Source organism: Anoplopoma fimbria, chromosome 19, assembly GCF_027596085.1.
Source record: "Anoplopoma fimbria isolate UVic2021 breed Golden Eagle Sablefish chromosome 19, Afim_UVic_2022, whole genome shotgun sequence".
NCBI lineage: Eukaryota > Metazoa > Chordata > Actinopteri > Perciformes > Anoplopomatidae > Anoplopoma > Anoplopoma fimbria.
In genome coordinates, this window is record NC_072467.1 from 11,874,661 (window position 1) to 11,887,718 (window position 13,058).

The window sequence follows — 13,058 nt, forward strand, 5'->3', positions numbered from 1 at the left end:
AATCCATTAGCACATTTGCAGATTCATGTATAAAACATTATAATATTAGTAAGCCTAGTGCAGTAGAGTGTATTTTTGTAAAATAGGTGATCCTGCTCACTACAGTCTCATGTCTCAGGAATTCAGTCTTTGTCAATATTAGGAGCAGGAAGTACAGTAAGACTAAAAACAAACATGAAAACATGACAGGCTGAAGACTTGGAAGTACAAACTTTTATATTTCTACATCTTTAATGTTGAAATTCTGTCCTAGTGGTGTATGTCAGTAAAAGAGCAGGTGTACGTCGCCATCTAGAGTGTAACATTCATAACTTCACCATGGAAGCTTATTTGTGCATGATTTTAGAATTCACTATCGGCTTTAGCTGATTGTCACTGCACAGTGTATTTACCGTTTCCAAAAAAATAAACCCCAAGTCACTCCCGCCTTCAAAGCCCTAAAGGAAATAAAAAAATAGTCCTTTATAATATTATAAACAGAGCTTAAGCAATATTGAGAAGAATGTGGAAAAACCAGATGTGCAAATCTGATAGAGGCCTTTTGACTCAGACTCAAGGCTTCACCTGTTGCCACTAATGTGTCTCTTCTAAATATTGATGTGAAGGTGGAATATGCGATTTATACTACCTAACTTTGACCAAACTGTACAGACTTTTCATAATGAGATTCAAGACTATCTGTTGCTTAGTGCTGAAAACCCCTTAAAACATTCATTGTAAGTCAGTGATTTAAAATGGTACATCTGTTGGTACTAATAAGAAATAAAATGACCAAACCTTTGTAGATGTTTTCTTTAAAAATATAATCAGGATTCCCCCTCCATAACTGTTGAATATTAAAACTGAAGCACGTCAATGAAAACTAGTAAACATTTACAGTTTATATTGTGTATATATTTTTTTGAAAAAGACAACAGGATTTACACATTATTTACAACACAGACAAAAACATTGAGCAGATTAAAAGAAACAAATGTGATCTTGCTGGTGTGTAATCTGTGATCTGTAACACTTCTATGGTTTCAACACATTCACATGTATTTAAAGGATTTCTCACAGTCGAGGTAACAAAAACAAGTACAAGGAATACAAGCTGTGACCGATTGCTGATTTAGTGACAGGGGGCGATGATTTCATAACATCTGAACTAGAAAAATGCGGCAGTGTTGCAAGTAAATATAAACAAGCCCAAATATTTTATTTGTGTTAAAATGTTTGTCAAAAGGAGACACCGTTCTGTTAAGAAAAATCCAATCTCTGTTCACTTGGATATTCATAAATCACTGAATAATATAAAGGGAATCCTAAAACTTTAGGTCATCCGAGCAAACATTACATGCAACCTCATGTGACACAAGATATTTTATTCTGGATGACACAGAAAAGCCAGTAAACAGTCCAGATGTTGTTGTTCTTTTCTGCCAGGGAAGACAGCATTTGTTCTTAGTGTCACTACTCTAACTTGAACGAAGCATTAAAGGCATTCTCAGGGAACACATCAGTGGTGTGTTAACAAAGACAAAACACAAGAAGTGAAACGGAGATTCATGAGACATAAACAAAATAAAGTTTGAGCCAAGAATACAGCTTTTAAAATCAGTCTTTTAATTAGTTATTTAAAGTATCAACTCAAGATAATATTAGATAACTCCTTGAAAAATCGTAAGCACCATCTTGAAACACGGCAGGTAGGCTACTTGCTATATTTATTATGTACAGAAAAATAAAAAGTCCTATTACCCAGCTGTACATTGGTGACAGGGATCTTTTTGTGCATTCAGTTAGGCAAGTCAGATGTTTATCCTGTGAAGCTTGTCCATAGCCTACATAAACAACGTGTTTTTTTTTTTTTTTTTTTAATGGGATGACTGGGTGAAAAGCACAGTACATTATAAAGAAAAAGGGAAGCACAATAATGAAAGAGGGATCTTGGACAAGATACATGAAATTCATAGGAATACTCCATTCATCGTTCATCCATCCATCCATCCATCCATCCATCCATCCATCCATCATGATATTATTAACTACCATCTTTTTTTATCTAACAGAGTTACTTAGAAAAAAAATAAAGTAATCAATGGAGGCTCCAGGAGTCTTCTGTTCTTGAGTTATCTGAAATGTTCAAAACACTTCTGGCACTTGTAGCCGGCATGTGTGTGTGTGTATGTGTGTGTGTGTGTGTGTGTGTGTGTGTGTGTGTGTGTGTGTGTGTGTGTGTGTGTGTGTGTGTGACTGTTATATTTTAGTGTCGGGGGCCACTCGGTCGTGGAAGAAGAGCACCTGATCGAAGGGAGACAGGAGAAAACAAAACAAAACAGCGTTACAAAATAATAAGCTAATGTTCATTGTCTTTTCATAGACAGTATTTGATTTAAGATCAGCTTTTCTATATACATGCTGGATTCCAACCCTGAGACCATACCGAACCTATATAAATTAAAATTGACATAAGAAAAATCGATATCAAGACAAAGGTCAAAGAAGTGGGCGTGACCCACCTGGAGAAGCAAGAAGTGGAGGGCGGGAACTCTTTAGAGTAGGCGGGGCTCCTCTACCTATGAGAGGGCCTCTGGGGCCTGGATGGTATAGAGGAGGGTGATGGAGTAGAGGGCCTCGAGACATGGAGGGGCCACCGTAGGGGTGTGAGGACTGGGGGCCTCGAGAACCTGAGGCCCCTAACGATGGACCAGGAGGCCGATGCAAGGACAGTAGAGGAGGAGGTTTGGTTTTGGGATAAGAGCCTAAAAAAAAAAAATAAGAGACAGAAGACACGTCTAAATGGAACTACTGGACATAATGACAGGATGTACCACATCTACGTTGTAGATACTGCAGATGAAATGATAAGAAGTTATGTGTATGTGTGCATGCATGTAGTTTTTATACATACAGACAGAGAGCATATTAGAAAGACCTCATGATAATGCAGTCCAATTAAACACTGCACTGTTAGGTAAGAATTTAGCTCAAGACTTGACAATAAAGTCCTTTTCAAATTGTTCTAGATCAGAGACATGGATTTCTCAAAACTTGTTAAAAAAAATAAATAGTAAAAATACATATGTGCTGTTGCAGAAATGTTTTTTTCCTTAAAAGATTACTAAAAAAACCTATAACTGGCTTGTTCTTGCGAAATGCAAAAACATTTTTTATATGGATGTCTATTTTTTGATTCCTACAACCTTGAACTCTCAGCAATTAAAAGAGACCTTTCAAAAAGTAAAGTAAGTGGTCAACTCTGCAATCTAACCTGGTGAAGGCAAGAGAGGAGCGGGTGGTAGGGGGTGGTCCATCAAGGGCCCACCTGCTCCGCCTGCAGACTGGGGTTGAGGGGGCCCCGGAGGCGTGGGGAGAAGAGGAGGTGGTTTCCCAAGTCCTGGAGGTAACATGTTCCCCCTTTGCCCCTCGGTGTTGGATGCTGGAGATAGAAAAGTCAAAAATGAAAGAAGAAGGATAGACAGGAGAAAGTATGACAGCACCAGTCCCAGCTCTTCAAGGTGCTACAGTTTAACCAGCATCCCACCTTGTGTGTGCTCCTGCCGGGAACGGACATACTCTGAGATGGTTTCCAGCTCCTCGGGGTAGAGATGCACCCCGTCAGCTAACAGCACGAGGAGCTGACGGGTTTCGGACGGCACAGAGTGGCGCTCGATCTTTTCCCTTTCCAGGAAGTCATCCAGCAGCTGTGATGCCTGGGCTGCACTGTCTGCGGGGTCCTTCTGTGGGCGCTCTTTGACGCGCCCACGACTGTACTCGGCGGCAACAAAGTCCATGGCCTGGTCTTTGGGCATGTTGCGATGGACTGGAGGGGGTAATTGGAAGGTTAATGGTGAAGTGTCAGAGGACTGAAGGGGAAGACAGAGGTGAAGTAAGAAAAACAAAACCGTAGAAATGGCATTTTCATACTAAGGCTGACCCAAATGCTTCGAAGCTTCGCCCGTTGCCATGGTAATCGATGTCCAAATCAGTATTCGATGCATCAGGTTTTTTTTCGTAAAGCCTATGAATTACCCCCAAAAAAATCCCAAATAGCACATGAAATAAGGAATAGTAATACCACATTTTTCATTATGCATCAACATTAATTATTATGAGTTATCTTCACACTGATAGCACTGTTTGTTGTGTGTAGAGTGTGTGCGTGTGTTTGGATGTGATCATCGCACATTTTGTAGATGTTCAGTTTTAGTAAAAAGGTAAATCCTTGAGGCCCATTGACGGATTCTCTGTTAACGATTATTCCTCACTGAAGCTTCAAAGCCCCAAATATGGTATTTGGGACAGCCCTAGTTCTTACTGGTCAGTCAGATCATACTGATATAAATTTTGTTTTGATGTGAAGTTAGTCAGCAAATTCAACTGATACATTGGTACTAAGGTAGTAAGCACTTTTGAATCGGTGTTCTTGAATGCAGGTTGTGGTTTGTTGGGAGAGGAGGGGCTAAAAGGGGCATGACATTTGTGTGAAGATGATCAATAACTTTATTTCTGGCTGCATTTTGTTCCTGGACATAAAATACTTGATTTGTACGATTTTATTTTTTTGTTGCTTATGCATTCAGACATGTGACACCAAAACACAATGAATTAACTTTTGATGATTTGTGTATTTAAATTGTCCAGTGCAATTAATAATTTATTTTATTATATTTGCTTTTAGGACATGTGTTATTATTGAATTGATTTTATTTTTGTTGTGTAGAATGTATTTTGGCTTACTTTTTGTGAACTAGACGAAAAAGCATCATAGTGGAATAGTAACATCCCTTTGCACAGTTTTGATGTTATTTTATATAATGCATATTTGTAATTAATATTACGCATATTTGTTTGTGCATGGTGTGCTATTTAACATTTTTGGGGGGGCATCTAAATCACACAGGTTTCTAATGTCAGTGGCGTGTATTTGCCCCTAATGAAATTATTTTTGTATAAATATAGGAAATACTGTTGAAGCCAAACATATTTCTGAGAGCTATTTGTTGATCAGTTGTATGTAGCTCATGCGAGCAGATGGCCCGAGCTTTAAAAATAAAACCAAAGTAATCCCGAGTTTTCCCTCTAAAAAGGAATAGTTTGATATTTTGGGGGGGGGGTTTGCTTATTTACTTTCAATACCACTCTCATGCCTGTACAGTCAATGTGAAGCTACAGCAAGCAGCTGGATAGCTTAACTCAGCATAAAGACTGGAACAGCTAGCCTGGATTTGTAAAGGTAAAATAATTTGCTGGGGCTTAGTAACTTCCTGGAGTCTCTGCTGGTTGCCCAGCAACCCCACAGTGACGACAAGTTGAGATGAGTCCTGCACATTACCCCTTTTTCAGAACATTTTCAAAATACTCTTGTCCACAAACTACTTATTGAATGTTTACTTGAAAAATTAAGAGAAAGTTGAATTTTTCCTTCTGGACAACACAAGGTTTTTTCAGAACCTTTTATTTTTTCTCAAATTTTTCATGTGTTCTACATGACAGGAAACTTGTTAACTGTTTTCCAGGACGCGTATGAACCCTGTCCTGTAAAATCCCTGTGTGTTGTTTTTACACTTTGTTCTGGCTGGTTTGAGGTTTTTGTAAAGTTCAAACAAACAAGATCCAATGTGTTAATTAGTGGGCTGTTGAGAACCTAGTAGCTTCATATTGGTGAGACAGATACGAGAGTGGAATCGATCTTCGCATCAAACCCTTGGCAAGAAAGCCAAAATAAAATATGGAACTACCCTTTTACATAGCTACTTTTGGGCTTCTTTCAGTGTGTTAAGTATGTACTGTTATTTAATGTAAAAAGTGTATACCAGTGGCAGCCGGTGGATGATGTGCCATTGATGTACAGTGGGTACGGAAAGTATTCAGACCCCTTTAAATTTTTCACTCTTTGTTTCATTGCAGCCATTTGCTAAAATCGAAAAAGTTCATTTTTTCCCGCATTAATGTACACTCAGCAACCCATCTTGACAGAAAAAAACAGAAATGTAGAAATTTTTGCAAATTTATTAAAAAAGAAAAACTGAAATATCACATGGTCATAAGTATTCAGACCCTTTGCTGTGACACTCATATTTAACTCACATGCTGTCCATTTCTTCTGATCCTCCTTGAGATGGTTCTACTCCTTCATTGGAGTCCAGCTGTGTTTAATTAAACTGATTGGACTTGATTAGGAAAGGCACACACCTGTCTATATAAGACCTTACAGCTCACAGTGCATGTCAGAACAAATGAGAATCATGAGGTCGAAGGAACTGCCCAAGGAGCTCAGAGACAGAATTGTGGCAAGGCACAGATCTGGCCAAGGTTACAAAAGAATTTCTGCAGCACTCAAGGTTCCTAAGAGCACAGTGGCCTCCATAATCCTTAAATGGAAGAAGTATGGGATGACCAGAACTCTTCCTAGACCCTAAACTGAGCAATCGTGGGAGAAGAGCCTTGGTGAGAGAGGTAAAGAAGAACCCAAAGATCACTGTGGCTGAGCTCCAGAGATGCAGTAGGGAGATGGGAGAAAGTTCCACAAAGTCAACTATCACTGCAGCCCTCCACCAGTCGGGGCTTTATGGCAGAGTGGCCCGACGGAAGCCTCTCCTCAGTGCAAGACATATGAAAACCCGCATAGAGTTTGCCAAAAAACACATGGAGGACTCCCAAACTATGAGAAATAAGATTCTCTGGTCTGATGAGACCAAGATTGAACTTTTTGGCGTTAATTCTAAGCGGTATGTGTGGAGAAAACCAGGCACTGCTCATCACCTGCCCAATACAATCCCAACAGTGAAACATGGTGGTGGCAGCATCATGCTATGGGGGTGTTTTTCAGCTGCAGGGACAGGACGACTGGTTGCAATTGAAGGAAAGATGAATGCGGCCAAGTACAGAGATATCCTGGAAGAACACCTCCTCCAGAGTGCTCAGGACCTCAGACTGGGCCGAAGGTTCACCCTCCAACAAGACAATGACCCGAAGCACACAGCTAAAATAACAAAGGAGTGGCTTCGGAACAAGTCTGTGACCATTCTTGACTGGCCCAGCCAGAGCCCTGACCTAAACCCAATTGAGCATCTCTGGAGAGACCTGAAAATGGCTGTCCACCAACGTTCACCATCCAACCTGACAGAACTGGAGAGGATCTGCAAGGAAGAATGGCAGAGGATCCCCAAATCCAGGTGTGAGAAACTTGTTGCATCATTCCCAAGAAGACTCATGGCTGTACTAGCTCAAAGGGGTGCTTCTACTCAATACTGAGCAAAGGGTCTGAATACTTATGACCATGTGATATTTCAGTTTTTCTTTTTTAATAAATTTGCAAAAATTTCTACATTTCTGTTTTTTTCTGTCAAAAAAAATGAACTTTTTCGATTTTAGCAAATGGCTGCAATGAAACAAAGGGTGAACAATTTAAAGGGGTCTGAATACTTTCCGTACCCACTGTATATACTGAATGGATATTGTGAATATTTATTGGATTTTGATATGTTCTTTTTCAGTTGAGTGCAGAATCGTAGCTTTTAAAAGTTTACTTGTTGGTGTTTTAATGGGAGTATTTCTTGTTTTTATTTGGATTCATGCTAAATCTATTTTTATTATTTTGTTTTGTTGGCAGAAGCTAAATAAAACGATAGCTGCATTAGACCATTGGGTGCAAAGGGGTGGTGGGTTGTCACTGAGGCGGTTTGGCTAAGCTTGAAGGAATGAGGGGCGGGGACTTACTTTTGAGGGATTCTGAGAATATGATAACAGTGCAGGAGGACAGAACTACGTTTGTCTGCTCCACCAGAATACATAACGGGGAGCCGTCTGCTCGGACGTCCTGCAGAGCTCGGGTCAGGCCCGATTCCGCCTGTAGGTAGAGCATTTCCACTGACAGGCCACGCTCCTGCAAGCACTGGCTTAGCGATTTGGGGTAATCCCTTTGAGAGGAAGAGAAACACTTTGTTAACTTTACATGTCTGTATTAAGTGACTCAGCTGGCATATAGAGAAACCTAAATGATGTATCTGAGAGGAACAGAGGGTTATTTCTGGATCTATAGTGTGCTTTAACAACAGAAACGTAACCGTATGTCATCATTCCTATTGTGTGGTGAAATCTGTTTATATGGATCTTTAAATTAGACAAGACCATGTGTAGCATTATGTGGAGCTTTGTGTAGAACCAAAATACAAGCTTTTGGCTCTCTCATGAATGTATTTAGTGTTGCAGCAGTATGTGTTTAGGTAACATATCAGGTAAAACAGAGGGCATTACTCATATGGAAGACTTGTGTGAATTTATTAAGCATTTGCAAAGTACGGTGGTCCTTCTGCCGAAGGAAAAAACAACCCGGAAAGCAATAGCTGCGACAGTTTGCACTTTTAAGACCTCTCTGTTGAATGCTGGTGTTTGAAATAGCTGTGGATAAATGTCAGGATGTGGCTGAGTTTGGTGGCACATACAGGTACACCTTTCTAAAGCGTCAATGGTAAATGTTATTCTTTCATACAAGTCCTAATGAAACATGGAGGACTTTGGACTTGTACGCTCAAAAATTCAACAACCATACAAGGTAAAATCGGTTAGAAAAGACAGCAACTAGCTTGCCACTATCAAATTACCAGTTTGTCTGTACACGGTGTATGAACCACTAAGGTGACAGAGGAGTAGGGTTATATGTTGCAGGAGTGGTTTAAGATGTTTTTATGCAATTGTGATATTTTTTTTCCTCCCCACAGTGAGTCCCCAATCAAATTCAATGTCAATGCAAAGCATCTAAGCAGACTGCATCTGCAAAAGCTACCGTCTAAACCTAGAGAGGTTTGGTGTTTACTATTCAAAGCAGGTTTTCAATGGGGTATTCCTTTAACAGCAGCAATATATTTTCATACTATGTTATGGCATGTAAAACTGTCTATAAAGTAATTCGCTTATGTGGCAAATAGCCATTTGAATGAATGCACAAAAGTTGGGCCGTAACCAGAACACCACGTGAACTATAATATCAACATCTGTCCTACTTTGACGTTTGCATTTTAAATCACAACTCTATACATTTTTAAAAAGAAAAAGAAAAGTAACATTTACTTTAAACTTGAATACAGCTCATTGACATACATGTATTTTCTGAAGTATAATGAACAGTTGTTAATCACTGATAAAGGAAATTTTGCTGTCAAGGTAATGCATGCTAGATGGCCTGCTGATAACTGAACTAGGTCTCATGATTAGTAGCATAGCAGAGTTAGCGCTATTAGTACTTCCAAGTAAGTCGTCTGGTTAGTCATCTACTGTAACTGTGTCACAACATAGATGCAGACACAGCTGCCAAATTTGAAAAAGCTCCAATGTCTCCATTTGTGTACGAGTGTCTTGCATGGATTTGTTTTTGATGTTGCATTGTGTAGGGAGTTGAAATGTTTTATGCACTTCTACTTTTAAGTTGTACATAGGATGCAACGGTAACACTACAGATTAGTGTTTGCAGAATCGTTTTTCACCAAATTGGGTGAAGGTGGATGAAATTAATGGTGTTCAATTATGAGCTGGGGGCAACATCCACTGCTGAACCATCAGCAAACATGTCTGGAGAAGATTATGTCGAATATTTCTTGTCATCATGACCGAAGAACAGTTGACCTGTGTGTGTGTGTGTGTGTGTGTGTGTGTGTGTGTGTGTGTGTGTGTGTGTGTGTGTGTGTGTGTGTGTGTGTGTGTGTGTGTGTGTGTGTGTGTGTGTAGCATGTCGCTGGTATGTAACAGTAGTACCCGTTAATGAAATGAAGTTGTTTTGAGAGAATGTGTGATCAAAGTCATATTTCACATATATCTACTGGACAGTGAATAGAAAACGTTGGTGGAATGGCGCGTGTGCTTGACACTGTTGGAGAAATAAATATCAATACAATTACAATACGCATTTATTCATGGGTGTGGATTTGGCTCTCAATACATCCAACGTACAATCCACTGATTCTTAGTGGCCCACGTATGAAAGGGAATTTGGAGTGTGTGCAGCAAGTAAAACGTACAAAACTTTTATATTAGAGCAATGAAATCAGCAGTTAAGTACAAGCCCTGCATGTACAGCAAAGTTCTACTTAGACTGCTGTTGTTTAGGTTTTAATAATGAGTACTCACAGGCACCGGTTGGAGACAGAAAGGACTACGCAGTCGGCCGGCTTCCTCTCCTCCTGCACCTGTCTGTAGAACTTCTGATACAGGGCTTTACGTCTGTCTGCTGGAGTGCAGCCGTCTGGCTTGGCTGGTGGGTTGGGTGGTGGTGGTTAGGAGATAATGAGGGGAGATAATGGGAGACAGCGAGATTAGAGTATGACAGGGAAAGGGGAATTGGAAGGTAGAGAAATGAGAGCATATGTTTGGTTCATTTGAAAATAACAGTAAGCAAGGTCAATGAAATGGCCATACATGAACATAACCTAAGATGTGTTATTGAAAAGTGTAAACCAAGGGGATACAATGAAAAAATGCAGTTTATTTAAGATGCTGCTGCACAATTACACAGCCTGGATTTTCAAACCGAGACTTCTGAGCGCCTCATACAAAAAAAAAAAAGAGACTGGTGCAAAGTTGTTACTGTGCTTTGAGTGATCAATTTAGAGAACAATTCTCACCATTTGGCTGATGCTTGTACCCCTCGTACTTCACACTTCCACTGTAGTTTTGAATTTTCCCTAGTTCTTCGTAACTGAAAGAAAAGTGGTGAAACAGAAGCATCTTTCAGTAACATTTTGATGAGGACGGCATTTCTAAGCCTGCTGTTTACTAGGTCATTATATGTGATACTTTAATATGATTGAAGATGTTAGAAAGACTGAAATAGAGTTTCTGAAATCACGACTCCATATCCCAAAGAGGTTGCAGTTTCCTTCCCACCCCCACAGTGAAGAACCCTTCAAAGAACCTGGGTCTAATGTGCTGCAGTTTAAGATGTGGCATTCTAGTAGGGATGAACTGATAGTATATTGGTTATTGGTCTTATAATTACTCCAAATGCTGGATTGGATATAGGTGACAATGGAGCAAATCTCCTCAATTCAGTTCTATGATTATATACTTTATACATCACAGACGTGAATTTTAATTCCTGCATTAGACCAATTAATTGCTGCATTTAAAAGGTTAACGCTTGAATTGTAATTCTTGGTCATTTTAAAGATTTTTTTTAATGGTGCATTCCTAACTTCAAGCTGACTATCTAGTCAACACACAGTCCATCACTCACTGTTTTAAACTTCGTAATTGTTCTCCTTAAATACAATCTGAGGTGCTCAAACATTCAGCTGTGAATTGCTCAAATGCATAGGTCAAACAATGTTGACTGGAAATCAGGTGTCAGCTGTCTCAGCCTAACTGATGCAACAATAATGAAAACCCATTCATATCCATACTGTGGTGGCAGCAGTTACAGATGCTCCTGGGTTTATTTTCAATTGAGGAGGCAGCCTGAAATGCTTGATTATGATAATGGCCTAAGCATACCTTGCAGACCTCTGTGACTAAGCCTCACAAAACAGGTTACTCCTCTTCCCACACCAGTTGTGATAAATGTTGTGGTTTTTTTTTTCTTTGTGCAAACACATTCCTGACAAACAATAGAAATCTTTAAAGCATAAGAAGAGCCCAGATGGATCTCCTACTACAGCTGTCAAACGGTGGCTGACAGATCCATTTTGAGGAGGGAGAAGCTACGTTACCTCTCCAGGGCATCCTTGAGCTCTTCGGTCCTCTCCTCTCTGGTGGGGTAAGGCGCTGCTCTCCGAAACAGACGCAGCTGTTGCGTGCTGCACAACACAGGGAGAAGGGTTATGTGCGCCTCAACAAATACAACGAACGTGATCAACCGGTGATGAACGGCAGTCAGTATAAGTTTGCAGCACCCACACTGTTTTGTTTCCCACAGCTGCTACCTATGTAGCATGTCTGCTGCTAATGCTAAACCTGCTACAGACAACCATCGGGCTTACCTTCCGTTTGGGTTCGCGTTAGCGGTCTGCCGCCGGGCAGCTGCGGACGATTTCGCCCAGGACGACATTTGATCTGCACTGCAACTTCACCCAAATAAACCTCCGCCTTCACTGACAGGGAGAGAAGAAAAACACTACTTGACGTCCCTCCACCAGTGTACTACTACAACCCTCCCTGTAGCGGGGAGGAGGAGGAGGAGGAGGAGGAAGAGGTGGAGCAGCAGCTCTTCTTCTCGCGCTTGAAGGTTTTACAGGTTACTGATTACCGCCACCTACTGGCCTAGGACAGCATGTGAAATCAAACTGATGATGCCTCTGTGAACCTTTTTGGATATATAATGTTTGGATCCTTCCCTGAAGTTGCTATTTTTCTCAAAGCCATCATTTGGAATAACTCTTTAAGGGCAAATAAATATGGGTGACACATAATGTGTCTACACATCTTTATTTGCCCTTAAAGAGTTATTCCAAATGTATATCTCAAAGAGTAATTTGTTTGATGGTTTATAAGCTAAGGTTTGGGTGAGATGTCTAACGCCGCCCATAAACAGTTGGAGTGAAACAAAATATTGTTTGTGTTGGAGCTGTTCAGCACCTTAGTTATCTTATATCTTATCATAGGTCATTTCAGAGTTACGTCTGACATGACCCTTTAAAACTCTGATTCATTCTCTGGTTGTTGATCATGTCTCCTATTATTTTGTGTAAGGTTTTGGTCATTGTGATTAGACATCCTACTGTTGGGCAGCAGCTCGATTCCAGCTGGGAACTTTGTAAATATATATATATTATATATATATATATATATATATATATATATATATATATACAGTACCAGTCAAAAGTTAGGACACACCTTTTCATTCAATGTTTTTTCTTTATTTCTTTATTTTATTTTTTTCTACATTGTAGATTAATATTGAAGACATCCAAACTATGAAGGAACACATATGGAATTATGTGGTAAACAAACAAATGCTCAACAAACCAGAATATGTTTTATATATTAGATTCTTCAAAGTAGTTGAATGAGAAGGTGTGTCCAAACTTTTGACTGGTACTGTATGTATATAAATATGTATATGTATGTATATGTGGTGTAGT

At 39.8% G+C, this 13,058-nt stretch overlaps 1 protein-coding gene across 1 annotated transcript; it reads right to left on the reverse strand.

Annotated features, from left to right (window-relative positions):
- Nucleotides 1-961: 961 nt before the first annotated feature.
- Nucleotides 962-12,160, reverse strand: si:ch211-216l23.2 (uncharacterized protein LOC565061 homolog). The gene is made up of 9 exons (XM_054620312.1): nt 11,955-12,160; nt 11,685-11,771; nt 10,602-10,675; nt 10,108-10,231; nt 7,705-7,904; nt 3,527-3,805; nt 3,254-3,421; nt 2,502-2,744; nt 962-2,283 (listed from the first exon to the last, which is right to left on the reverse strand). The coding sequence occupies exons 1-9, from the start codon at nt 12,020-12,022 to the stop codon at nt 2,246-2,248; spliced, it is 1,281 nt and encodes a 426-aa protein (XP_054476287.1). The 5' UTR covers nt 12,023-12,160; the 3' UTR covers nt 962-2,245.
- Nucleotides 12,161-13,058: the final 898 nt, after the last annotated feature.

Bases quoted from the DNA above. Each gene is read 5' to 3' on its own strand.
- si:ch211-216l23.2 (XM_054620312.1), bottom strand. From the start codon at position 12,022: ATGTCGTCCTGGGCGAAATCGTCCGCAGCTGCCCGGCGGCAGACCGCT. The intron at 11,772-11,954 runs GTAAGCCCGATG...TGTGTTGTGCAG, and splicing joins AACGCGAACCCAAACGGAAG to CACGCAACAGCTGCGTCTGT. The intron at 10,232-10,601 runs GTGAGAATTGTT...CCAACCCACCAG, and splicing joins GTACAAGCATCAGCCAAATG to CCAAGCCAGACGGCTGCACT.